The sequence below is a fragment of the Nanorana parkeri genome, unplaced genomic scaffold (genome assembly GCF_000935625.1).
Source record: "Nanorana parkeri isolate BGI_ZX_2015 unplaced genomic scaffold, ASM93562v1 scaffold58, whole genome shotgun sequence".
NCBI lineage: Eukaryota > Metazoa > Chordata > Amphibia > Anura > Dicroglossidae > Nanorana > Nanorana parkeri.
The window spans coordinates 167822-194847 of record NW_017306326.1 but is presented as its reverse complement, the minus strand read 5'-3'; the positions used below and the strand labels follow the sequence as shown (position 1 = coordinate 194847).

The window sequence follows — 27026 nt, the reverse complement described above, 5'->3', positions numbered from 1 at the left end:
TAGCCTTCCTTCTCGCTCTCTCTCTTTAAGCAAGGGGGAGCAGGGGCATGGGAGGGCAGAGAGAGCTGAAACAAGCATCTCATACTCTCTATTCAATGGCTTAAAAATGGAGCAGATCACTCCTAATTAACAAAGGGGCTTGTGGCAGGATCTGCTCCATTTTCTCAGATTAGAAGAGTGGTTCAGGCTCTATGCCTGTGCCAGTCCTTGTTAATTCTCCCTAAGTTGCCTGTACCTATGTCCCTTTAAGGGGGGGTCCCCTTTACTTTCTGTCCTGAATACACAAGAAAAAGTGAGAGTAAATCTGTGCAAAGTGAAGGAAATGCCCCTTTAGACAGTTGCCAGCTGAAAAGTCAGAAAGCCCTTGGGTCAATATGGCAGCCAAATGGCTAAACATTTCATAAGGAACAGTCGGCACTTGAAGTCTCCATGTCCTTCAGTGCAGTTTTCCGTTAAAAGAAATCTGAAGTTGCTGGTACAGTACTTACCAGCCCTTAGTTATCCTGCTACTTTGCTCTCCCCTGGTAGTGAGGAGAACAAGTACTGTGTAAGCTCCAAGTCTTTCTAGTTGGCACTCAAACAGGGATGAGGACATGACCAACCACTAGCAATGTCACATGGGAGGAAGCGGAGGGAGTCCTATTCCTCCCCTATACCCGGACAAACTGTGTTTGCCATTCTTACCTATGGGAACAGAACACAAGGGAATCAACTGGAGAGTAAGTATAAGCAGTTGCAGGGGCCAGCATTAAAGTGAACCTGTTGCTTTAACTACTGTATATGGGCAATGGGCAGGTTCACTTTAAACCCTTGGTTCTCAACTGGTGGGTCATGACCCAAAAGTGGGTCGCGACCCCGTGTTCAGTGGGTCGCCGCATGCCTTCCACTTTTCTAGGCGAGAGGCTCCTCAGGCTCCCCCTAGTGCAGCACTGTCAGTTCTTAGGCCAAGCAGCCATTCAAAATATGCTGCCCGGCACCAAGCGTCGACTTGAGGTGGGGTGGGCTGGAGCTATGGACATGCGGGAGCTCCATCCACACATGCATTGCTTACAGCTCCCTCACATGTCCTATAGAGGTGATGGACTGAAATGACGTCACATTCTGGCTCCCGGCACCTCTAGACAGTGCACAGGGGAGTTGTACGAGCAATGCATTTATGGTTGGAGCTCCCTCACAGTCATTACCATGTTACGACTTACTGGCCAAGGACAAATGTGGGTCCGGAGATTACACAGGTTGAGAACCACTGCTTTAAACCATTGCAGGTTATCTGAGTAGAAAAGCTGAGAATTGAGGAAAAGTCCGTACAGTGTCACTAATGCGGTGTTCTAGCTTAGCTGCCTGCTCTGCGCTGATAATGCCATTAATAAAATATTGTCGGCTGCCCATGCTGCTCTGTGTCTTCTGCTCGGAGCACAGTGCCGGCTCTTGAAGGGGAACAGATCTATCGTTTCCCAACAAGCAGATTATGTGTACACTGAGTAATAAGCGTAAAGACCTCATTCCTGCTTTCTGTTCTCTGGCTCAGGGCGATAAGTCTGTGCGAGTGATGCGTTCGCTGCTGGCGACACAGCAGACCTTTGTAGATAGACTGGTTCATCTCATGAAGGCAGTGCAGCGTGAAAGTGGAAACAGGAAAAAAAAGGTAAGAGACTGCTCTGCTGTCCGTCTGTGGCGGTCCTCCGCCGCCTCTTCTTTCTGCATTGCGGGGGCTTTATGGCTTAACGTCTGCCGCATTACCATTAGACCTAATAGAAGAATGTCTCTGCTGTCCAATCCAATTAGAATTCATCTGATCTCTACACATGAAGATTGAGCATAAATATTAGTTCATTCACAATGTAAAATCTAAAATCTTATGGTGTTAAAAGTAATCCGGGGGAATGTGGCCGTAAACAAACCCATGAGTTGAAAACACAGAGATTGCTGGTGTGTTTCCAGTTTTTACTTCCAAGTGGCCCATCCCGGCTGTCTCTCCTCTGCTGCCATGCCATCCTCCCTGGCACATCTCCTTTCCTCCTCAGCAGATGTCCTCCTGGCTACCTTACCACCTGCTGCCAACTCATATCAACCCTGACCATGTGACTAACCTTCCACTGCGCACGATGCATCCCTTCTATCATTCTAGGCCACATTACCCCCCCTGCTCACAATGCATCACTTCCCATCCACCTCACCCCCTGTTGACAACACATTACTCACTGTCCACCTCACACCCCCCTCCCACAGTGCACCCATTCATGGTCACATCATACCCCCCTCCTCACAATTCATTGTGCCGACTTTACCCGCCAAATCCAGCAAATCCCTCCCTGGCCACTGCTCCTCCATAGCACATCCCTGAAAACTCCACCCAACCCCACCTCACCCAACCCCACCTCACCTCACCCAACCTCACCTCACCCAACTCCATCTCTCCTCACCCAACCCCACCTCACCTCACTCAACCTCACCCAACCCCAACTCACCTCACCCAACCTCACCTCACCCAACCCCATCTCTCCTCACCCAACCCCATCTCTCCTCACCCAACCCCACCTCACCCAGTACAACAAAGTGACCTGAATTTTCCATGCTGCAGTTAAGAAACAGACTAGGTCACCTCCGTGCCCCCAACCTGTGACTGAATAGTGATGGAGCAGTACCAGACTGATGACATTATATTTCTGCAAATGGCTCTGTGAATTGTTTATAAATGGACACCTTAGTATCCAGGTTTTCTAGAATGCCACTTTAAGCAGAGCATAAGAAAAGCCAGAAAGGAAGTGCATGTGTTAAGAGGTAGAGAACACAAAAAATACCTTTCAGTGAACATGTCTGGACTGTATAAACGTATTTGCAACTGTGTTTTTGTTTTATTTTGTTATTAAAAGGAAATCATATTTTTTCAAGATGTCCGTTGTTGTCCTCTGCTTCATTCAAAGAGACGAGTAGACATTTCATAGTTGGGTGCCTATGCCTTTAGATCATGTATCTGTTAGGCCCAGTGCAGTTATAGGTTCCAGTTCAGCTGATGGTAGTCACTGTGTTTCCTGCCTCTGGCCATGTAATGGATCGTTGTGTGTCGCCGTTCACAGAATGAAAGGCTCCAGGCTTTGCTGGCGGACAATGAAAAGATGAATCTTGCAGATATTGAACCGATCCCGCTACCGCTTGAGCCCCAGGTGAAGATCAGAGGCATCATTCCAGAGAAAGCCACACTCTTCAAGGTGCGCACTCCATACCTTTGATGAAAACTTTACATCCTTCTTGACTTTTACAAGTTATTATGAAATCGTCTCATTCTTTCCTATACCCATTGTATAGATAGCACACAAAGATAGTGTATGTGATTGATAAGGGAAAGGTGTAGTTGTCAAACAACGTACTACATCGGAAGAATTGGCAACAGGCGGCATGTTAAGTTACAATAGGACTATGGGGGTAACCTTTTTATCCCATATATCTGTGAAGGTTCTCATTCATCCAGGTCACACGGTATATCTGAAAAAAAAATAGGTCAAGGCAACTGGACTTGCTGTATTTTTCTTGAAGATGTTTCACTGGTCATCCAACCAGCTTTCTCAATTCAGAATGACTTGTACAAATGTATGTGGTAGACAATAGATGTCTCCCACCACCACCACCTCCTCCATTCAAGCTTGGCTTCTCCATTTTTACATAAATGGCCTCTTTCACACCTCTATTGAACCAGTCCTCCTCCCTGTCTAGGATGCGTACTTAACTGTCGTCAAAGGGTGAGACAGCTATTGTCTGCCACATACAATGCGGTTTTAACACCTCTCTCTGGGCAGGCCATTAACACCTCCTAGACTCCAATTATGCAAATGCAATCAACACCTGGTTGTGACTAACCGATTATGTGGATTGGAGCGACATTCACCATATTTATTCCCAGATAATTGTACAAGTCATTCTGAATTGAGAAAGCTGGTTGGATGACCAGTGAAACGTCTTTGAGAAAAATACAGCAAGTCCAGTTACCTTGACTTATTTTTACAGATATTTTTATCTCATAGTTCTCTTTAGGGCAACGGGGGCTCATATACTAACCTCCTTCTGTGACCCAAAGCTCAGTATATAGCAGGCTATTGCCCACTATATACTGAGAGCGCCGCAGCTGGAACGGATCCCGGCAATACCGCCGAGATCCTCCCTACTGGCTGATTGACAGCGGGCTCTGCCTATCTACAGTGCCCGCCCCCGTTTGTTCCTCCGCTCAGCGCTGGAGGAGAGGAGAGGGGGGAATCCCTGCGGGGAGCAGTAAATGACGGTCACCACTCTCTGCAGGGGGATGATCAGGAAGTGAGCGAGCGACGGTATGTGTTCGCTCACTTCCTGATCGATAGAGCCGACCTGTGACAGTTTGCATGTCACACGTCAGGTCTGACTATGAGGATGAGTATAAATCACTCACCTCCTAGTACACACAGACACTTATATGGTACCCCAGACATTGGTTTTAAATACATAGAGGTGGTACAGCCTACCAGGCCGGGATGTTTGTTTTCTATCTTGGCCTGGAGGGTACCTAGTTCTTTCCTTCTGCTAAGATGAACCTGATGTGGCCTAGAACTGCCTAAGGCACCAGCAATGCTGAGTACTTTCAAAGCTTACATGTACCTAGGTTAGTCTTCAGATTTACCCATGTTCTATGGAGCCTAGTCCCAGGCTGTGCACACAACCGAGATTTGATGGCTATTGCATTCAGATATCTGCAGCAGAGCAAGAAAAACAGGTTGTACGAGATACGTCCTAGGACCTTTTTTTAGATCTCTTTTTTTATATTTTTGTCCATATTATAATAAAGTTTTTAGGACGTATCTCCTACGCCCAAGGTCAAGAACTGATTGTGTCTTATGTGTTATTTTTGCATCTCTCTTTCTCTTCTTGTATACTTCGTCAGCTTTTATCTACATTTTTTTTTGTATATTTGTATTTTGTTTTTCTTTTTTCATTATGTATCTCCCTTTCTTTTTTCTCATTGTTATATACATGATGTTTTATAACGGTCCTTTGTTCAATTTTTCTCCATCATACTCAGGACTAAAAAATACAATCTATTAATTAATTTATTTATTTTAGTCAGGTAAATATTTGATGTTTTCATTTTAGGACCACCGATGTAATACCGGGATTCTTTTTACATGTTTTTTTAGACAATTCTTCTCTTTTGTACTGAAAAAAGATTGTTTACAGAGCTCAATAGTTCAAACTGATATTACAGCCAGGACTGAGTGATTCATAGAAGTGATTCCTCCCCCTTCCTGCTTGTGGAAAAGCAGCCGTTTAAATGAGAGAAAGAGAGAGTGCCGGTAGGGAAACGGCATATGCCGTGCTGTCTTTTTAGGAAACCCCTGGTGCTCTGTGATTCCGGTGTTCTGGCCGAAAGCTTCTAATAAATATTTGTATATAAACCTTTTATATACAAAAAATGTGTGTAAAATTTGTGAAATTTAAACAACAACTCCAGGTAACAATTTATTTCCCCTTGTAGTGGGGCTATACCCGCATTGCAAGAGTTAAGTGCTCGTTTTTGTCTAGGTTCAAAAATAACAAAGTTATATTCAGCCGATACTCTGAGCTGGCCAGCTCCCTCCAGCCTGTCTTCTCCTCTGCTGCAGCAATGGTATGTCCCTCAGTGTCCTTACGCCTTATGCACTGTGTATAGAACATGATGACCCAAGGAGCTTAGACCGCTGCAGCAGAGGGGGAGGGAGGTCGGACCAGTCTAAGAATGAGCCAGCTCGATGGATCGAATGAGTATAACTTTGTTATTTTTGAACTTAGACAAAATTGAGCAGTTCATGGCTACCCCTGCACTGCAAGGGTTAAAACTAGGGATGCGCCAATACCGATACTAGTATCGCTATCTGTGCCAATACCGAGTATTTGTACGAATGCTACGATATTTACCTCCGATACCAGAACTTCCGCAATGCAGAGGGAGCTTGAAGCCGGCTTCCTTTTCAATCAGGATGTCGGGCGATGGGTTGCCGCCCGGCTTCCTGATTGGCTAGGAAGCCGGCTTCACTTGTTGCTAGGCAGCCTGGCTTCCTAACCAATCAGGAAGCCGGGCGGCACGTCATGACTCGCTTCCTGATTGGTCAGGAAGCCACGCTGCCTAGCTACAAGTCAATCGGGCTTCCTAGCCAATCAGGAAGCCTGGAGGCGGATCATGATGTGCCACCCGGCTTCCTGATTGGCTAGGAAGCCGGCTTCACTTGTTGCTAGGCAGCCTGGCTTCCTGACCAATCAGAAAGACGGACGGCACCTCATGGCTCACCGCCCGGCTTCCTGATTGGTCAGGAAGCCAGGCTGCCTCGGCAAGTGAAGCCGGTGTTCTTTCACTAGAACACCGGCTTCACAGGCAATCAGGAAGCCGGACGACAGGTTATGATCCGCCTCCTGACTTCCTGATACACTTCCTGGCACACAGAACCAGTACTCGGTATTCGGTATCGCCGAGTACCGGAAAAAAAATATCGGTACTCAATACAGAAAAACCGGTATAGGCGCAACCCTAGTTAAAATCATTAACGTTCTTCTTTAAACCTTTACAGTTCCCCTTTAATGAGTCTTGTTTCCCCGTCTGCAGAGCGCCCTCATGCCAGCCAAGCTGTACTTCAAAACTGAAGATGGAGGGAAATATCCGGTTATATTCAAACACGGAGATGACCTCCGCCAGGATCAGCTTATTCTGCAGATCATTTCCTTGATGGATAAGGTACCATAAGGATTTATCCTTTTGTTAAAGTTCTATACAATGTGAAAATGGAAGACGGTTAAAGGGACATATCTCTGATTTAATGGCATCATGTGATATCGGTGCCAAGATTTCAGCACGAGATAATGTGATGCATTGTAAGTGACCGGCAAAGCTTTCCTGGCACATTTTTTTGCACGATAGTCCTATTGCCATTGGTTAGTGTCCCGATCATTTCTTATTTATCACCGTGCATTCATTTTGCCTGTGAGTTTTGGAGAGCAGCGCCACGTGCTTTGTTCTGGTTCAGTGACTTACTAAATTGTGGAGCAAGAATGACTATGATAACTCCTAATTAACCCTTTCTTGACTGAGGCCTTTTAAAAAAAAAAACAAATTGTGTACATGTGATAATCCACATTTTAGACCTGAAAGTTACTTAAAGCTCCTCCAAACATTATATGTTTTCTGAAAGCCAAGACCCTGTAGAATAAAATGTTGGCAGTTGCAAATTTTTATGTTGCACGGTATTAGTGCAACTCTTTATCAAACCCCAAGTGTTAATGATAAATGCACTTCACTGACCCACAACACAATAAAATACCCAATTTTTTAATAACATATAAAAGATGAGGTAGCGACGCGTAAATAGATATCCAACATGCCCAGGTTAAAAAGTGTGTGCGTCCGTGAAATGGCAGCAAAATTCAGTACCCCAAAAAGTCCATAGACGACTCTTTAAAAGCCCCCACAGGTCATCAGTTTAGAGATGCACATAAATATTGGCCCTAGAATTATTGCTCTCACTCCGGCGTGCGCAGTGATATCCAACATGTGCAACGTGATTGTCGTTTTCATACGTAGGCGCACCCAACGCTTGTTTACCTGACGACGCGCCTGCTAGTGGGGGACTTGAAAAATGTTGTTTTTATTATTTTTACATTTATTTTATGATTAATTTTAAAAACTGTTTTTTTTTTTTACTTTACCTTAGTTGTTATCACATAGGGGGGCTTACAAGCCCCCCATGTGATAGCATATTGGCAGTGACAGGTACTCTTTAAGGTGATGCTGGGGGTCCAAAAGACCCCTGAGTCACCTTTACACTTGAAATAAGCAACTTAAGTCCAGATCGCACTTCAATAGCTTATTGCTGGGCTTCAGGAGCAGAGCAATGACAACTAAGGGACAGGAAGTGATGTCATCTGCATCCCATAGTACGGGGATGGGATCGGTGAACAGAGGTTCGCCGATCTGCTCCCAATCTTACCCCTGACACCAGAGAAGCCGGGCCCGTAGGGGGGGCAGCCCGTCAAAGCGTGGCGGGGATGTCGGGGAGCCCTGTTTACCAGCCCGTAGAAGCGATATGGCTGAGCACCCCGGAATCGCTTCTACTGTTAAGCCGACAGTCGTCTTTACAAGTTTAAACTTTGCCACCGGGATTGTTTTTAAACAGGCCCGGTGCCAGTGACGTACTATGGATGTCACTGGTTATTAAGGGGTTAAATAGAAAACAAATCCCCATTGGCTCCCTTTATTCCCCCTTGTCTTAATAACTGTGTGTTCCCGTACAGTGTGTGATAGAGAGAGGTGCTGCAACCCCTGAGATCTGAATTAATCTCCGCTGTCACAGAGCTGTTACTTACACGGAGCGGAAAACAAACTGTTTGTATTTATCTGTGCAAGAAGAAAAAAAAAACACAATTAACACCCAGACGATGGAGGTTATTGGTCTCCCACCACCATTAGCAGATGAGGTTTTAATTGCCTTACTACATCACAAGTCCTGCAATCAATTCATCCCTTCGATCGCTCACTTACGTCTGACACGAACCGGCTGCTCCATCAGAATGCCAACGGCGAGATCTCTGCGTCTAAGCCCACCTGTTGGGAGCATTATTGCAGGGTCTGTCTTTTTTCCTGCAGATTGTCCATTGTTGGAATACTGAAGGAGGAGGGAGACTCCTTTGCTCTCTTAAAGGAGAACTATGAGGCGAGGGAAAATCACTCATCCTCATAGTTCGAGCCGACATGTGACAATGAAGCTGTCGCACGTCGGATCAATAGATCGGAAAGTGGGATCCGTCATGGCTGCGACGGTCTCAGTATATCGTAGCTCGCGATATAGTGAGCCTTGGGTCACGTGAGGACGCTAGTATATGTCCTCCCGTGATCCTTAGGAGAACTATGGGGAAAAACACTTACTCCCTTAGTTCTTTTTTAAGTCGGGCATATGTGCTTCTATTTTCTTCGTTCAATCTGCCGGCTGAGCAAAGAAAATAGAACATTCCTTACGAGCTTAGGAGCATTGATCGAGGAATCTGCTGCTGTTGCCTTTGTATTCTGACAGCGGCCACTGTCAAAATACCCGGACAGAGCCAGCAGCTAATTGGCTGCTAACTCTGTTCGTCCAACAACTTTCCGACATGCTCCTTCGATCAGCTGATTGAGGGATGGCCGGTCAGAAAGGTGCTGATAGCACCCATGAATTGAAATTCAAAGTGCATACCCGGCTCTAGTGTGCCCTCCGGTTTAACCATTTCCCAAAACGTCCTCTCATTTTATTCAGTTGCCCTTTTGCCAGAAGATGGTAACCCTGGGGCCGGTGCACAGCAGCTGTCCTTTCTGTACGCTGTGTGATAGAACCGATTGGAGATCCAAACCGCATCTTAGGAGTCCAAAGTCTTTTATCGATTCCACAAAAGTCACCCAAGACAAAAATGCCAAAGTCCACCTCCCTGAGTTCAGGTAAGAGAAATGAAGAAATACAGCTAGTGAGTATTTGGTGTCAGTGTCAGCAGCAAAATTTCGCTATAGTATATGGTAAGTACAGTATGTGTTATTTGCCAGGGGTAGCCAAACATCTGCCTTCCAGCGGTAATGACACTACAAATCCCATAATGCATCTACCTCTGGGAGTCATGCCTATGGCTGTCAGACTCTTGCAAATGCCTCATGGGACCTTTAGCTCCATGACAGCGGGAGTGCCAAGGTTGCCTATGTCTGGTATATAGTATTGTGACGAACTAGGAGCGCAGAGAGAATACACAGAGGCAAATCACACGGAACCCGGCGTGCGGGGTGTTTATTGGGGAATTCAGGTGTACAAAGCAAGGTACAAAGGCCGGGGTTAGGTCCTGGGGGGTTGCAGGCCACGGGGAGGGTCCATCCAGAAGGTAGGCAACGGGCCAAGTAAGGAGTAGATCCAGAGTCACAAGGCTAGTAGTCCAGGGGTCAGAGGTGCAGCAAGAGGTAATCCAACAGGTAACAAGGCACCGTGTGAGTACATCCAGTAAGGGTAGAACAACAGATCCCAGCAGGCCTCACAGCAGCAGTGGAGCAGAACAGGCAGGGTTAAGTCCGTATCCTTTTGAATCCACAGACAGAGACCGGCCTCAGCGCAGCCTCCAGTCAACCATTCATCGAGGAAGAGAGCATGCAGCCTTCCCACCAACACTTACAAAGGTCCCGGGAGGAGCCGGCATGAGAGGGGAGGGAAGGGGCAGTACACAGGCTGTTGCTGTGCTGGTGCTCCTTTCTCCACAAGTATATAACAGGGGTAGCCAAACAACAGCCCTCCAGCTGTTATGGTACTACAAGTCCCATTAGGCGTTGCAAGACTCTTGACGGCCACAGGCATGGCTTCCAGAGGCAGATGCATGACGGGATTTGTATTCTTATTACAGCTGGAAGGCCAAAGTTTGGCTACCCCTGTTATATACTATATACCAGACGTAGGCAATCTTGGCCCTCCAACTGTTGTGGAACTTACAAGTACTACAAGTCCCGCGAGGCATTGCAAGAGTCTGATAGGCATGGCTTCTAGAGGCAGATGCATGGTGGGATTTGTAGTTCCACCAAATATGGAGTGCCAAGCTTGCCTATCCTGGCTATATACATGTGCTGCTGACACTGGCACAAAACACTCACTAGTTGTATTCCTTCATATCTCCTGTCATAGATTTGATTGTTCAGGAGCTTTAGTTCCTGTGTTTAAGCCCTGATGAAGGGGATTTTTTTTTGCCCCCAACATGTGATGGCTGCCTGCTTTTTGGGTTTGCCAAAAAAAAATCATGGCCTGGCCAATCAAGATGCCTGAAAAATTCAAACCCGGAAGAAGATGAAAGTGCCCCTAACAAGGGGAGCCGCAGGTGCCCCACCACTGGAGGAGGGAATTCACAAGGTAAGTGTGCTATAATAGGCAATTATGCTCAGCAAACTTGCATATGGCAAACGTTCCTGGGGGCCCCAGCGTTCCTAAGCAGTTTAGTTCTGCTTCAAAGTGTATCCAAACCCAAATACACATATTTTATATATTGCAGCTTACTAGTGCTAAGATGTGGCGGCTGCATTCGTTTTGTATTTCCTTTTTATTCTTGCCTGGAGATCCTGCCAGTAATACCCTTGTCTTAGGGTGACAACGCTCACTCACCATACTGTGTCAGGGCCACAGAAAAGGACTATAGAACCCCGCCCCTTTCCTCTTTTTGGAATCTTAGATGGCCCAGGTTTGCTAGTCCTCAGAGATAGCTAAGTAAGTGATATCGGCCAGCACAGGGAGAGAGCACAGGAAGTTATCTAATGGATATACAAAAAATATGTAAACACTTTCAATGGCACTTTTTAATAGACCAAAAGGGTCCAAATAAGAGAAGTCCATTGTTGGGGTTTGCGAAGTGACCACATGAAGTTCTGGAACACTGCATTTGCTTTTTGGGCCAAGGTCCACTTTATCGGTCCGTCTTTTATTGCCGTTTAGATAAAATGGTGTCTCAAGCAAATGCAACGTTTTGGAACATCATGTGGTCCCCTCCATCAAGCAAAACATTTCACATTGGTTTGCCTGATGAAGGGCCCAAATAGGGTCCAAATAAGAGAAGTCCATTGTTGGGGTTTGCGAAGTGACCACATGAAGTTCTGGAACGCTGCATTTGCTTTTGGACCAAGGTCCACTTCATTGGTCCGTCTTTTATTGACGTTTAGATAAACACGGCGTCGCAAGCAAATGCAACGTCTTGGAACCACATGCAGTCCCTTCATCAGGCAAAATAATGTGTAACGTTGCATTTGCTTGTGACGCCGTGTTTAAACCTCAATAAAAGACATACCTTTTTTGCGTCACTTCATCAGGCAAAACAATGTGCGATGTTTTGCTTGATGAAGTTCATGATGTTCTGAAACGTTGCATTTGCTTGTGCCGCCGTGTTTATCTAAACGTCAATAAAAGACGGATCAATGAAGTGGACCTTCGTGTGCTGGTGACCTCATTATCTCCTTTTGTCTTACGGCGCCATCCGTTGGCTGTTTCAGAGCCCATTAAGGCTGCACATTAAGATACGTTGGTTGGAAGTGCAATGGGATACCTCTGAATACATACACTTTAACCACTTCCGGGCCGCAATACATCTGTAGACAGCGGCCCGCAGAAGTGGTTAAAACAAGAACACGGCTGCAGCAGCCGTCTTTTTGGTGTCGTTTTTAACAGCCAGCGATGGTTGTTTATATACAAGCGATCCAGGATCTATATAGCCGCCGGATCGCTTGTACCGTGCGGCAAACGCCGCCGCAGCCTCCGTTGGCTTCCCCGGGCACCGCTGTCCCCGTGCGGCAATGATCGGAGAGAGATTCACTGGCTTCCAGCATCTGATCTCTCCTCCTCTTACTGGACCTGGAAGTGATGTGTATTACATCACTTCCGGTTGTCACTAGTTACAGTCTCCGGCTCTTAGAGCCAGGAGAAGAAACTGGATGAGCAGATCTATGATTCCTCAGCTTCTTTGGGGTCCCTAGGTGACATTAGGGGTCTGAAAGACCTCTGATGTCTCCATAAAGAGGACCTGTCACACCCTGTATGCTATTACACAGGCGGCTTGTTAGCCCCCTATATGATAGCGATAGAGTTAGTGTAAGAAAAAAAAAGTGTTTAAAAATGTAAAAAATTAAATGTATAAGAAAAATAGACAGATGCAAAATACATGGGAGGCGGGTCCCCCGCCCTCCATGTGCATGCACATACTCACGCAAACATGCGTCGTTGCGCCTACGTGCAAAAACGACAATTGCGCTACACATGTTACATATCGCCACGAACGTCGGAGTGAGAGCAATAATTCTAGGGCCATCAATGACTGTTATCACTAAACTGATGAGCGGTAAAAGCGTTTAAAGAGTTACCTATGGGAAATTTTGGGTATTGTTGTTTTTTGCAGGCTAGACATGTTTGGTGTCTATTTTCCCGGCGTGACCCCGTCTTTTATAGTTTTTACCGAAAAATTGGGTATTATATTCTGTTTCTGTGCACTAAATTTTAATTTAGTTTATTTTCTCTTAAAAATACTGGTTTGATAAACATTTGTGCAAAAACTGTGCAACATAAAGAATTGCAACTAGCAAATTGTTTGGGGGTCTGAAGCTGTTTTCTAGCCCAAAAATTATATTTTATCATGTGTGCGCAAATAGTAAGAAAATGCTCCAGACAGCAAGTGGTTAATTCCTATCTGAGTCCTATTCTATATTGTGTACGCACATCGATGTAATTGTACGCACTTCTCAGTGAATTCAACTTTGTCTTGCAGCTGCTATGGAAAGAAAATCTTGATCTCAAGTTAACTCCTTACAAAGTTCTGGCAACGAGCACAAAACACGGTAAATGCTCCTGAAATCCTTCAGCATAAACGACCGCCATCACCTGGAATGAATTAAAGGAGAATTATGAGGCGAGGGATTTTTATAATCTGAGGCGACCAGTGACAATGAAACTGTCACAGGTCGGCTCAGTAGATCGGGAAGTGAGCGAACACATACCGCCGCTCGCTCATTTCTCGATCTAACCGTGCAGAGAGCCGTGACTGTAACAGCTCCCTGCAGGGATCCCTCCCCTGTCCGATCCTCCAGCGCTGACTGGCGGAACGGACGGGGGAGGGTACAACTGGCTCTGCTTCTAGATAGGCAGAGCCAGCTGTCACTCACGCAGCTGTGTGGATCCAGACAGAATTGTCGGGATCCGTTCCGGCTGCGGCGTCTCAGTATACCGGGAGCTGTAGCTCGCGGTATACTGAGCTTTGGGTGACGGGAGGACGCTAGTTTGTGTCCTTCTGTTACCCTTAGGAGAACTATGGGGAAAAGCCCTGACCTCATAGTTCTCCTTTAAGTCCAGCTTACTTGATACTGATGTTTCAGGTCTGGGTGGCTTAAGTTGCACACCAGCTCCTCAGACAACAACTATGGCAAGAAATATTGTCCATTGAGGGACACAGGAAGCAGTAGATTAGCCCAGGTTAACCCTCCCTACTCCCAGCATGCCTCAGTTCTTTGCTAGTGTCTTAAAAGGATGGTCTTCAGCATTGCTGTGTAAAAACTTTTCTCTTCAATCGAGACTGTTCTCTACTCTCCATTCCTGCTAGAGCTTGTCCGGCACAATCATCCCGGGCCTGACTTTTTGAGTGCTGTGTCCCGACCTCATTGGACTGGATATGCAGGGAGAACATGGAAGTGAACTTAGGGCGCTGGGTTCCTCTTAGGCCAGGGTGGGCAACTTCAGCCTTCCAGCTGTGATTTAACTACAAATTTCAACATGCCTCTGCCTATAAGTGTCAGTCTTGCAATGCCTCATGGGACTTGTACTCTAGACGGGGAGGGCCTGATTGGAGAGGGCAATTCCATTTTCCCAAACTCACCTGGAAAGTGGAATTACCCTTTAAGTAGTCGTGGCTCTCATAATGTAGCTCTTTAACACCTTACCGCTGACTCCTGTAATTTGCCCTTGAAGGGGTTCTTAACGTCGGAGACCTATCCAGGGCTTCCTGATCATGTGATCACGGTGGTTGGCTAAAACAGCAAAAGGTTTTCCTGGCACACTCACAAGCTAGCATGGAAAAAAAAACTTGTCTCACACTAAGGTTCAAAACAGAGGTTTGGATACACTGTGGTTGGCTGTCAGTGGTCACACGACCAGGTGCCTATCCTACCAGCTCCCGATTGTAAACAGTGACCGACAGCTGAGTGATAGCACTGTCAGTACCAAACAGCGTTGTTGGCTGTACAAATATATGTGGTGGCAGCACGCCGTTAACCACTTACGCCACTGCCACGTACGCTACCACATATATGTGTACGGCTGGCAGCAACATGCTAAAGATAAATTCCACTCAGTTCAGCCCACCTTTTTCTTTGATATTGACATGCCAGATATAAATGAATTAATTAAGTTTTCCCTCACACTATATAGCTGTTAATGTGTTTGATCTGACAAATCAAATCTAAAAGGCACTCTGCCTGGCTGTGTCCAGCATTGGCGGTTTAATACTTAGTGCTCCTTTCAAGTGTTCTGTTCTTCAGCCTTCTGTCTTCTAAATAGAGCAGCCGGGGTTTTCACCAAGATCTGTACATATAATTGAAGTGCTCTTTATGAGGACTTTTTAATAGTTCTTTTGTTGTGCTAAGAGCGGTTATTGTGGTTATAGTGTTCCTTAATGGAATTCTCAGACAAAATGAGCCTTTCCTGGCTCTAGAGAAGGAGGGGGCGCTCCAAATGGATGTTTGTTCTCCTTCTTCGTTCGGGAGCAGCTGTTCTCTGAGAAATATTTGAAAAAAGAAAATGCTAAAACCATTTAATGGATTGAGCAAAACATTAGGAAAGTGAATGGTGGCTGATTTTAAAAATAGATTTAGGAATTGCCAGTTTCTTGTGTATTTAAGAACTCTGGTCTAAACAAATGCTTTCTCAGTTCAAACAGGAACTCTTCCCTTCTTCTAGCAAAGAGCAAATCTGCTGTGTTGGCTACAGTAAACCAAGCCATTGGCTTGTTTAGGCCAAGTCATTGTCTTGTTTAGGCCAAGTCATTGGCTTGTTTAGGCCAAGTCATTGGCTTAGTTTAGGCCAAGTCGTTGGCTTGTTTAGGCCAAGTCGTTGGCTTGTTTAGGCCAAGTCATTGGCTTGTTTAGGCCAAGTCATTGGCTTGTTTAGGCCAAGTCATTGGCTTGTTTAGGCCAAGTCGTTGGCTTGTTTAGGCCAAGTCATTGGCTTGTTTAGGCCAAGTCATTGGCTGAGATTGTTTAGGCCAAGCCATTGGCTGAGATTGGTTAGGCCAAGCCATTGGCTGAGATTGTTTAGGCCAAGCCATTGGCTGAGATTGTTTGGGCCAAGTCATTGGCTGAGCTTTCATAAGCTACGTCATTGGCTGGAATTCTTTAAGCCAAGTCATTGGTTGAGATATGCTAGGCCACGTCATTGACTGGGCTTTCCTAAGCTATATTATTAGCTGGGATTCTCTTGGCCAAGTCATTGCCTGAGATTTGTCAGGCCAGGTCATTGGCTGAGATTCAATAGTGAAAAATCATTGGTTAAGATTCCTTTGGGTAAGTCATTGGGTGGGATTAGTTAGACCAGGTCATTGGTTGAGATTATGTAGGCCAAGTCATTGGCTGAGATTTGCTAGGCCAAGCTGTGCTTTGAGTAAAAGGTAAATTAAGGCCCACCTTCAGCTAAACCTTTATTTTAAAGCTGACCTTTGCAAGAAGTGTAATATGGTTTCTCCCAACCCCTCCAAGCAGCACTTTGGTAGAACCTGTTACAGTAAGTAGACAAATTACAGCTCAACTGGCAGTATCAACAAGTAATTAAATAATGGCGAGGCGGAGAGCCCGGTTGCCTGACCATTTCTTTTCCGATCATTCTCTCTGTGCTAAGCTCAGTGCTGCAGACTTTCATTTTATGAAGAGGCCACAGCATTGAGAAACATTGCTGAGTATAACGGAGATAAATGACCCCTAACAAGAGGGACTCAAAAAACACTGCTGTGTTTAATGCTATTGACAGACTGCATCTTGTATGTTAATCTTGCCTATAGTTCCACTTTAAGAGTCAGGATCAAGAATTGATAGTCCAGGTAGCAAAGCAGTTATTGAAAGCACTCAGGTCCAATCCAACTAGATCTTCACATATTTCTAAAGCAGGGAATGGCAAAACAAAGTCCCATACAGACTAAAACTTGTATTACTATTTAGGGAATAAAAAAAACATTGTTTGTCTCCACAAAATAATAATTGAATGAATTTCCTCCATCTGAGCACGATATATAATTTACTTAACCGCTAAAATTTGAGAAGGTGAGGAGCTGGAGCAATACACAATGATTCTGCAGCTCCTTGCATGGTCCTTCAACAGGAACACAGATCTGTTTTAGCTAGTGGAGTTATGAGGGAGAGAAAAGTGCTGTACATTTCAGTTTAAAGTAGCTATTTGTGGGGCTCTGTAAAAGAAGAGATTTGCCAATAGGATGGCCAATAACTACTTGAAATATATGCGTGTATGTACTGGAATTTGTCCTTAACATGGTCTGCAATCTCTCCAACAGGATTTATGCAGTTTATTCAGTCTGTGCCAGTTGCTGAAGTCCTCGCCACAGAAGGAAGTATTCAGGTGAGTGTTTGATGGTGGTGAGATGTTCTACAATCCAGTATGAATCTCCCCATACAAATTAGAGGTTAGCCAGAGTTAAATGCATTCTCTGGGCAGCAAGCTGTCAGAGTTAGGTAAAGTACCCCATAAGCCTGCCAGTTGGCTCCAAGGCTAAACCTTGGGAATAAAGAAGGGCCCAACATTCTACAGGTTAGGACTCAGTAGTTTATCTATACCTTAAGGAAAAGGGACATTCTTTTGAGGGCAGAGAGTGCACATTTTCGACAGGGATAGGCAAGAGATGTGAACCAAGCCATCTTGGTCAAACTGGAACAACCATCCCTGTACAGGGTTGGGAGCCTACTCCAGCGATTTGACAACAATCACCTTCAGCCGTGTAAACTGAAGGATTAACACCAAGGACGACTACCTGACACCAAGGTTGGACTTTAGGAATCTAGAACAAGGTTGTTCCACAACGTTCACACCTCCCATCCTATACTTAGACAATTAAAGGGTTTTTTAACCCTCAGCGTGTTTTTGCATAGATCTATTGCTAGCAAGCAGTAGATATATACAAAAACGTAAAAAAATAAAACATGTCAAATAGGTTTAAATTTACCTGTGTTTTCGCCTGCGCGCTCCCGTCCGAACATCTGAAGAGTCTCGAGCGGCCGCAAAGGATCTTGGGGCGGGCGCATGCGCACTTCAGATGTTTGGCCGGGAGACGAGGAGAGACACAAGGTAAGTCTATGGAGCAGCGTGCACCCACACAGACTCCGTGGGACATGAGAGAAGAGGAGGACAGAGATGTCAGCGCTGGATCAGAGACCCGCACCAGTGTTGGAGGGACAGCTGAAAACTACACTAATGAAGTAGATGATCGGATTAAGAAGCATCATTTAAGGTAAGTCCCTACACCAGCATTGGGAATGTCACTTTAACATCTACACATTCCAGGTTTGGTCATCTGGAGGATTGCAGTGGATTTTGCATCAGTAAAGGGTGGAGCATGCAAATGGGTTTACTTAACTGCCACCCTCCCCAGCCGCACATATTCACCTTCTCTACGTTCCCCCACCAGAGTGTTTGGCCACTGGGATCAAAGAGAAATACTTGTTACTTAAAGGTATGGGGTATCTATAACTCGCTCCCCTTTTCCCACATGAGAGCACTGACGCTCGATGATTGGTCGCACCTACACATTCCATGGTGCTTGAATGAAGATGTTTGTGCTACTCATGTGAATTCAAATGTTAGGGTATGTTCCCGACATTCATGGATAAGCTATGAATCTTCTTCAGCATTATGGAATGTGAATGTGACTAACTACTACTAGTTGTTCCATTCACAGACACCTTAGCAGTAATGTAATTTCTAAGCTGCCCGATGGATTGTTCCTGCCAACAGTGGCCAGTTGGTATCACCAAGGAGGACCCACGGATATAAATCAGACAACTGTCACCAGGTCATTGTGACCATTTTGATTGGGGGCCCATTGACTTCCTGTAATTGGACTCTCATTGACTAGGACGTGATTCTTTTGCATCAATATGAGAATCTTTGTAAAAAAAGCATGTCAGCCCTCTTCATCCAATCCCACTGTAACGATATGTTAAAGCTCAACTACAACCAACCATTCTACTTCATTTTGGATAGAGCAGACAAGATTCAGAGCCTCTGTCAAAGTTTTAATTGCTGTCTGTGACTCTATTGGGGACATTTTGAATGGGGTTTAGAATGTCTGATGGTGTTTTTTTATTGCTGTCTGTGTGTTCCTGTGTTTAATTTTCTACCAGTGTAACCTCTCAGTTGACCCCCTTTTTTGTTGTTTTGCAGAACTTTTTCAGGAAACATGCTCCGAGTGATAAAGGGCCTTATGGGATAAGTGCAGAGGTCATGGACACGTATGTAAAAAGTTGCGGTAAGTTTGATAACATTTCACAGCGGAAATGCGTGTTCCTTTACAATGCAAATGTTTGAAAATAAAGGCGGTGCACCTGACCTGGCCTAAAACACTAACAATGATGCTGGCATTCAGCTGCCTTTGGTGCTGGCAAGTACCTGTGGCCCTTAGATCTTCAAGGGTGACTGAATCTCTCTGACCAAAGTCCTGGAATCCTGGGACCAGGCTTGAATTCTGCCCAAGTCAAGGTTAGGCTCTGCCTCTCCCATTCAAAGCCTCATCATTGTCTGTCAAAAGCTAGAATCTCAGTCGGCAGTAGAGGTTTTGTCATTTCTTAGCAGGGGAATTGGAGTGGATTTTGCATCAGTAAAAGGTGGAGCACTAAGTGAACCTGTGCTTTGTCCATCCAAATGGGTTTACTTAACTGCCACCCGTCCCCAGCCTCACATATTCACCTTCTCTACGCTCCCTCACTAGTGTGTTCGGCCAATGGGAACAGAGAGAAGATAAAGACTTGTTACTTAAATGTATTGGGCACATATGACTTCCTAACCTGCCGCTTTATGACCGTCACCGTATGTCCTACATGGCCAACGTTTCAGGGCCACGTAGGGTCCCTTCCTCAGGGCGACATAGTACTGTGAGGACATAGTCGTCCTGAGGAAGGGACCTTATGTGGCCCTGAAACGGTCCCTATGCAATCTGCATTAGAGTACTCAGCAAGTCGTCTTCTCTTACATCCTGAAAGCTGAGAGGAGCAACTGGGAAGAGAAAAGAAGGTGACTATATGTAGCTAAATAGGGCAAAAGTTAAGTGATCTTGTTAATTTGCCCGGCATTGCTTAATTTAACCACTTCTGAATTTACACTTCTATGCCCCCCTGTGGACCAGAGCAATTTTTACATTTCTGCTTTGAGCCACACCCCTGCTGGCCCATTCAGTTGCAGCCAGGGCATTCCCTACGCCACAGCTGCATGTCATAAAGAGGTGGGGAATGCCCCTGCCGCAACTGATTGGGACAGGGGGGTATCAGTGACAATTTTGCATGGGCTTGGGCGAACTCTGGAAAACTGGGTTTGCACCAAGCCCCCCTGCACATCAATACTCCTCTCCAGTGCTCTCAGCCCTGATGCAAGCAGTGGGCTGGCACTTGTAAGGAGTCATGCCAAAATCAAAATGTCCCGCTATGACTAAGGCGGAGTAAGACAGAAACGCGTCAGCATTTGTTCTTTGTATAGATGAATGTGGAATAAAGTTTGAATTTCTTTGGAAGATCACCGTATGCTGAGTTCTATAGTTTTTGAGCCTATCACTCCAGAAGAGAGTCATCCGTGCACCGAGTGTGGATTGCAAGCATGCATAATAGGGGTGAGCTGTGCGCTTTGTGTTTTTAGTCAATTGATGGGTGGATGTCAGTCTGGAGTAGAGGGTGTTTGGTCAGACTGCATTTGCATGCAGACCACCCTAGGTAACGCCCACATGTGATGCTGAGCCTCCACGATTGCACAGTTCTGGGAGGAATACAAGAATCAAGTAAGAATTCACATGGTACTGAGATGAGATTTGTTAAGCCCGGAGTTCAGCTTTAAGGACAGGTTCTACTTAAAGTAAAAGGTGACGCATGGAGTGTGCCAGTTCTTGTGAGATGAGTAGGAGAGCAGAGAAAAGCGGTATTGTACTGATCAGGGATTGTTGTGCCTTCTGTAAATGCCTACCCTGTCATTTCTGTGGCTTGTTAATGGACGCAGTCATTGTCTCATTACACGATATTCTTCCTTGCAGCGGGATACTGCGTCATCACTTACATCCTCGGAGTAGGAGACCGACATCTGGACAATCTCTTGTTAACCAAAACAGGTCTGTGATTCGTTTTCACATGTTTCTTCTGCTTGTAGCAGAGCAGAGATGGTACGCTGCTGTGGAATGTTTATAAAGGACCTGTGTATGCATGATGATTATAACCCGGGGACGCAGGAGGGAGATGCTTTACTGAATTTCGTCAGCAATGAAGGTTCAGCATGCAGTTGAAATTTTTAAAGCAAACCTTCAATTAAATTTTGTCTTAAAGAGATACCTCTTTCGAGGCCCATTGACATCATCGCCGAATCTTCCTGCTGACCTTTGCTCCATAGCATGGTGGAGTTTGGTGGGAGTGGCTGGAAGGCTTCTGTAAACATCACAGCACCCTGCTTTGAGTGCTATATAAAAGAACACATCCCCGACATCCCTTTAGACATGCCTGCCTGCTGGCCACTTGGTGCTGCAGACTTTAGCTGTGCAATCTACTGATCAGTTGCTTGACTACACTCTACGGTCTCGTTCACACCTAGGCGTATTGCATATGCGCGTCTTTTTACCGCGATTCGCGGTAAAAAAAAGTCGCGCGACCGTTGCGCATTTCTGAAGGCTACTTGGCTGTATCCCAATGGAAACGCGCAACAAAACGGCCCAAAGTAGTACCTGTACCTTTTCAGGCGTGGGCCGTTTTGTAGCGCGCTAGGGACGGGCGGAAATACGCCAAGGTGGGAACGAGACCATTGAATTCAATGGGATTTATATTTTTGAGCGTTTTGTAGAGCGTTCGTCAAGCGTAGAACGCGCTACAAAACGTTCAGGTGTGAACGAGGGCCCAGAGTGTAATCAAGCAACTGTTTAGCAGATTGCACATCTAAAAATGAGATTTAGCAGATTGTCAGGCCAGAGAACAGAAAGGGAAGGGACTCGCAACAAGTGTGGAATGGGATGGGTACAGAGGTAGAGTGGAAAGGTGAAAGAGACGGAGTGCAGGGAGTAGGGTAGAATATAAAACGGGAGAGGAGGATAACTGTAGGGAAGGAAGAAAAACTGAATGTGGAGGAACACAGAAAGACATTTGAGTGACAGAGTGTTGAACTAGATAGAGAGTAGGTGGGTAGTGTACAGAAAGAGGTAGGGTACAGCACAAAGAAGCAGACAGAAAGCTGGAGCGTAGTGGGCAGAGTGCAAAAAAAGAACAAGTAGACAGATAACAGAATAGGAGAATGCCGAAAAAATTGACTCAGTAGAGAGAAGTCGGCATAAAACAAGACGGCAAGGGGCAGAAAATGATGGGTGCGTCAGAGAGAAGTAGGAAGAGAACAGGAGGGGAGCATACAGAGAATGCATGCAATAGAAGTGGGCAGAGAACAGGAGAGGAGGATGCAGAGAATGGGTGCAGCAGAGAAAAGTGGGCAGAGAACAGGAAAGGAGGATGCAGAGAATGGGTGGAGCAGAGAGAAGTGGGCAGAGAACAGGAAAGGAGGATGTAGAGAATGGGTGGAGCAGAGATAAGTGGGCAGAGAACAGGAAAGGAGGATGCAGAGAATGGGTGCAGCAGAGAGAAGTGGGCAGAGAACAGGAAAGGAGGATACAGAGAATGGGTGGAGCAGAGAGAAGTGGGCAGAGAACAGGAAAGGAGGATACAGAGAATGGGTGGAGCAGAGAGAAGTGGGCAGAGAACGGGAAAGGAGGATGTAGAGAATGGGTGGAGCAGAGAACAGGAAAGGAGGATACAGAGAATGCATTCAGTAGGGAGAAGTGGGCAGAGAATGGGTGCAGCAGAGAGAAGTGGGCAGAGAACAGGAGAGGAGGATGTAGAGAATGGGTGGAGCAGAGAGAAGTGGGCAGAGAACAGGAAAGGAGGATACAGAGAATGCATTCAGTTGGGAGAAGTGGGCAGAGAACAGGAGGGGAAGGAACAGTATGTAGTTACAGCAGAAAACATAATGAGTGCAGGAAGAGGACATGGCCGAGGGAAGTGGGCAGAGAATGAGTCCAAGAGAGATGTTTTATAGCTTAGATATACCCTAGTTAAACAGAAGCAAGTTATTAAGCAAGTCATAAGATTCCTTATCAACTTCCGCCTAGTTTACTGCTGGCCAAAACGTTTTCCCGGTAGGAATGGTGATACAGAGCTCTATGTCGGATACTTAAAGTGTATCTGCAATTGATGAAAACCTTTCCCCTTCACCTCCCTCATCCTCCTGATCAGACCTCAGGTTCAGTTTCTCTCTAAATGTCCAGATCCCGGTACTGTTTGGATCTTGTGCTGGTCCATACCCCATGCCCACCTGCATATTCCAAGCCCAGCCAAAGCTTATAATGGTTGTACTCATACTGAGCTCAATGCTTTCTCCTGGACGGCCATTATTCTCTGTCGAGGTCAGTGGAAGCTCGGAGGTCTGCATTGGGGAATTTGGGTGGGGAACGGGTTTTCTTCATAGCTGCATTTAAGAGGCCAGCTGGAAGTTCAGAATATGAAACATTTTCCACTTGTTATAATTCTGCCGCGTCCTGAAATAAAGTAAGCCTCCAGCTGTAACTTCCTCCGTCCATTTCCCTCCTGGAATTATTTGTCTATGTACATATCGCAGACTACACTAAATCCAATTACTGCTTTGTGTCAGCGATTGCAAAGGGCATGATGTGCAGTGCCTGCCATGAGCTTCCTATAGGGAGATGGCGGGTCTGTATCGGTAAACAGACAGCTTGTTGCTAGGTGGAAATGGTTCCTCTCCCCCTCGGTATTCCTCCAACCTTCCAGCAGAGGACACTGTACATCCACCATATCCTCCTCCTTCCAATGCAGAGAGGAATGCTTTTGTTTTTTTCGCCCTCTTATTCTGCAAGCGAGAGTACAGAGAGAAGGCGCTTTCTTTGTTAAATTGCTTGTTTTGCCTCTAACAATTTGAAGCATAAATTGAGTCTGCGGATAGATAATCGTGTCGTGCAGAAAATGTTAGGTTATTAATGTGCGCTCCATAAAACGTCATGCATGGGATGATATCGTGTATGTGTGAAGTGTCCTGGCTTTCCGTCTGGCTCTGGGAAACAGCTTGCCAAGGGCTAATTACCTCTGCATAGTCCATATGCGGGCACTCCTATCATTACCCCACAAATCACTTTTTGCAGGGCAGGATGTTAAAGTGCGACTCCAGACAAACAGAAACACAGCTAAATGCCAACATTAGTGGAGCTGCCTTGTAACTCTCATACTTCTGGCCATACTATATTCCCAGTCGGGCGACACTTCTAAATAGGAGCTTGCAACGTTATATTTTTTAGTGCCACCTGCCCATTTCCAGCCTACCCAAAAAGATGTACTTCAACTGCTTGTGATGGCATTCGAACAAGATCCAACTGCAGTTCTAAATGTTATAGATCCTGTTGGTGGGGCAGCCCTAGCAGGGCAGACATTTAACAAAGTGACTTTTTGGAAAGGTAGAATCCTATAATGATGCCTCCTTGGTGGTTCTGAGATGTTACATGGCTCTATGTTTAGCTATACATCTCTGGCCAATGTATGCTGGTATGCCTGTATAGTTGTGTCTGTGTGCTTAGTAGGGCTGCAGCTAACGATTATTTTCATAATCGATTAGTTACCCGATTATTTTCCCTCCCTCTACTCCTCCCTCCATTTCCCCCATCCAACCAACTAATTGACAATGAGAATAGTTGACAACTATTCTCATAATCGATTATTATTAATTAGTTTGTTGCAGCCCTAGTGCTTGAAATGTGCCTTTGTTTGAAGATGTATTTATTTATTTATTTTGTACACCCGAAATTAATACATTGCTTAAAAATGTTCAGAGAATTGGGTGTAATGTACAAGGGAATAAAGTAGTCTATATTTACTCCAATTCCTTATTCGCATCCCCGACCTTTACTAAACTAGCACTAAAAATGCTACAGACTGCAGGAATATTAATCTTTTAGGAGCTTCTTCTAGTAATAATCACAGGGGTGAGGCAGCCATTGCAAAATCTAATTTCTATTCCCATATCTAAAGGAGAACTAATGAGGTGAGTGAAAATCACTCATCCTCATAGTTCTAGCCGACCTGTGACAATGAAACTGTCACAGGTCGGCTCAGTAGATCGGGAGGTGAGGGAACACATACCGTCGCTCGCTCACTTCTCGATCCTGTCCCTGTGGTGACTGTCACTCACGGCTCCCTGCAGGGATTCCCCCCTCCCCTGTCCGATTCTCCAGCGCTGACTGGTGGGATGGACGGGGGAAGGGGCGGGTACAGCTGGCTCTGCCTCTAGATAAGCAGAGCCAGCTTTCAATCACGCAGCTGGGTGGATCTCAACATTAATGTCTGGATCCGTCCCGGCTGCGGTGGTCTTAGTTTGTTTTCTCGAAGAGATATGCTATTTATAGGATCTTCTGCATCCTTAACACTTCTGAGTGTGTCAGATCCCTGGTCTCCCAAGCAAAGTTCAGTGTACACCAGCCTGTGTCTACCAGGTTTCTTTGGAACCTTAGTGTTCCCCTAGAAGTTGCTAGGGGTTCTTTGAGTAATGGTGCATTTACAGTATGTTCTGGTTACATGGAACACCAATGTAAGGGGACACTATACTGAACACCGACATGAGGGGACACTATACTGGACACCAACTTGAGGGGACCCTATACTGAACACCAACATGAGGGGACACTATACTGAACACCAACGTGGTCTGTTAAACCTACCATTGACATTGTTTTGTTATATATACTGATTGGCCAGATTATTATGACCACCCCATCAGTACTTCGTTGGGCCACCTTTTGCCTTCAATAATGCGTACACTTCTGTAGCGCGACGTAGTGCGACAGTGAGGTACACCGTTAAAGTCTATTGGGCCAAATCGCACAAAATACGACGAAAAATAAGTCTTGTTCAAGCTACAAGCTCGGGCGACGAGCTACAGGCGACATTGAGCTGTGAGATGTGAACAGCTCCATTGAAATGCATTGGACAAGCTACATTGAGCGACATTGAGCTGATATTTGAGCGATTTTGGAGCTGAAATTGCGCGATAAATCGCTCAGTGTGAACGGTGTCTCAGAGATGATTTGAGGATCTACAGCCGAGTGATACACATATAAGGTCTAGTATTGTTAATAGTTTAGGTAGTTGAATGCATTTTTTTAGATTTAATTCCTGAGCTTATTGTCACTTTAAGTTTTGACCTCTCCAAATCTCTTTTTTCCTACAAGTAAATGGTGGCGGTCTTATTCCACATAAGAATGTGGTGCCCAAAATCAAGATATTACACGTGGTCTATATATACACTCAATGTAATACTTCTATCATGTTTCCATTTCTCTTTTTATACATCACAACCTTTTTTTTTTTGCAGTTATGGATAATTACAGCTTAGAACTGTGTGGTTAGTCATGTCATCCCATTAATATGTTGTTTATTACGTTAGGAACTTTAGACCTGGTAACTCCCGTACTATCACACCACAGTCTTCTCCGAGCAAAGACAAACCGAGTGTCTGGCAATTACTTATATTGTGTTTGTGAACATTCATTTGACACATTACAGGAAATTACATTTAGCTCAGTAACTCCCTTTCATCACTGCAAACGGCAATAGAAAACGAGTATGCAACCTGTAATCAGACTTGTCTGACTCATCCCTGGATGTCAAATGGCTGTTCAATGGTCGTTAATTGCATTACGAATCCTCCCTGATTCTCTTCTTTCATTTCCTTGGTGTCAGATGGATTTATAAGAGATGCATATTTAAAGAGAAAGCTAGTACATATCGGACCTTTTTTTTTTTGGCTTTTCTGTTATGCATTTTAAAGTTATTCTTTGTAACTGGAATGGAGGAGAGTAAAATGATTGCAATCAAGCCCACCCACATTGTTTCCATTGGCTTGAGAGGTGGTTAGATTAATACAATTAAAGGTTTTTTCAGTACTTGGCCCATAGATGAAAACCTTCTTACAGTGAAACAATATTGATCATGAATCCATCCTATTGTGTGTCAGCAGTATAGGCTGGTGGTGTATGTGAAATGTTGTCTTTAGGCCCCAGCCAGATCTGATTTAAAGTGTTACTTAACTCAGAGTTAAATCTTAAAAATACATTCAAGTGCCTTAACTATTAACAACAATGTATCTTATTTGTGTATCACTCGGCTGTAGATCCTCCAATCATCTCTGAATGGGTGCTGACACTGTCCTTCCTTCTGGAGGGGGGATACTTTTGTTCCC

General features: G+C 45.3%; 1 protein-coding gene across 2 annotated transcripts in view; it reads left to right on the top strand.

The window, feature by feature from the left end:
- PIK3C3 (phosphatidylinositol 3-kinase catalytic subunit type 3) overlaps nt 1-27026 on the top strand; it is a 167490-nt gene that overhangs the window by 72423 nt on the left and 68041 nt on the right. For both annotated transcript variants that reach the window (XM_018576172.1, XM_018576171.1), the window contains exons 15-21: nt 1529-1645; nt 3078-3209; nt 6599-6727; nt 13282-13351; nt 17062-17126; nt 18945-19029; nt 20794-20868. In XM_018576172.1, coding sequence (XP_018431674.1) covers nt 1529-1645; nt 3078-3209; nt 6599-6727; nt 13282-13351; nt 17062-17126; nt 18945-19029; nt 20794-20868 — 673 coding nt within the window. The remainder of the gene's footprint in view (nt 1-1528; nt 1646-3077; nt 3210-6598; nt 6728-13281; nt 13352-17061; nt 17127-18944; nt 19030-20793; nt 20869-27026) is intronic.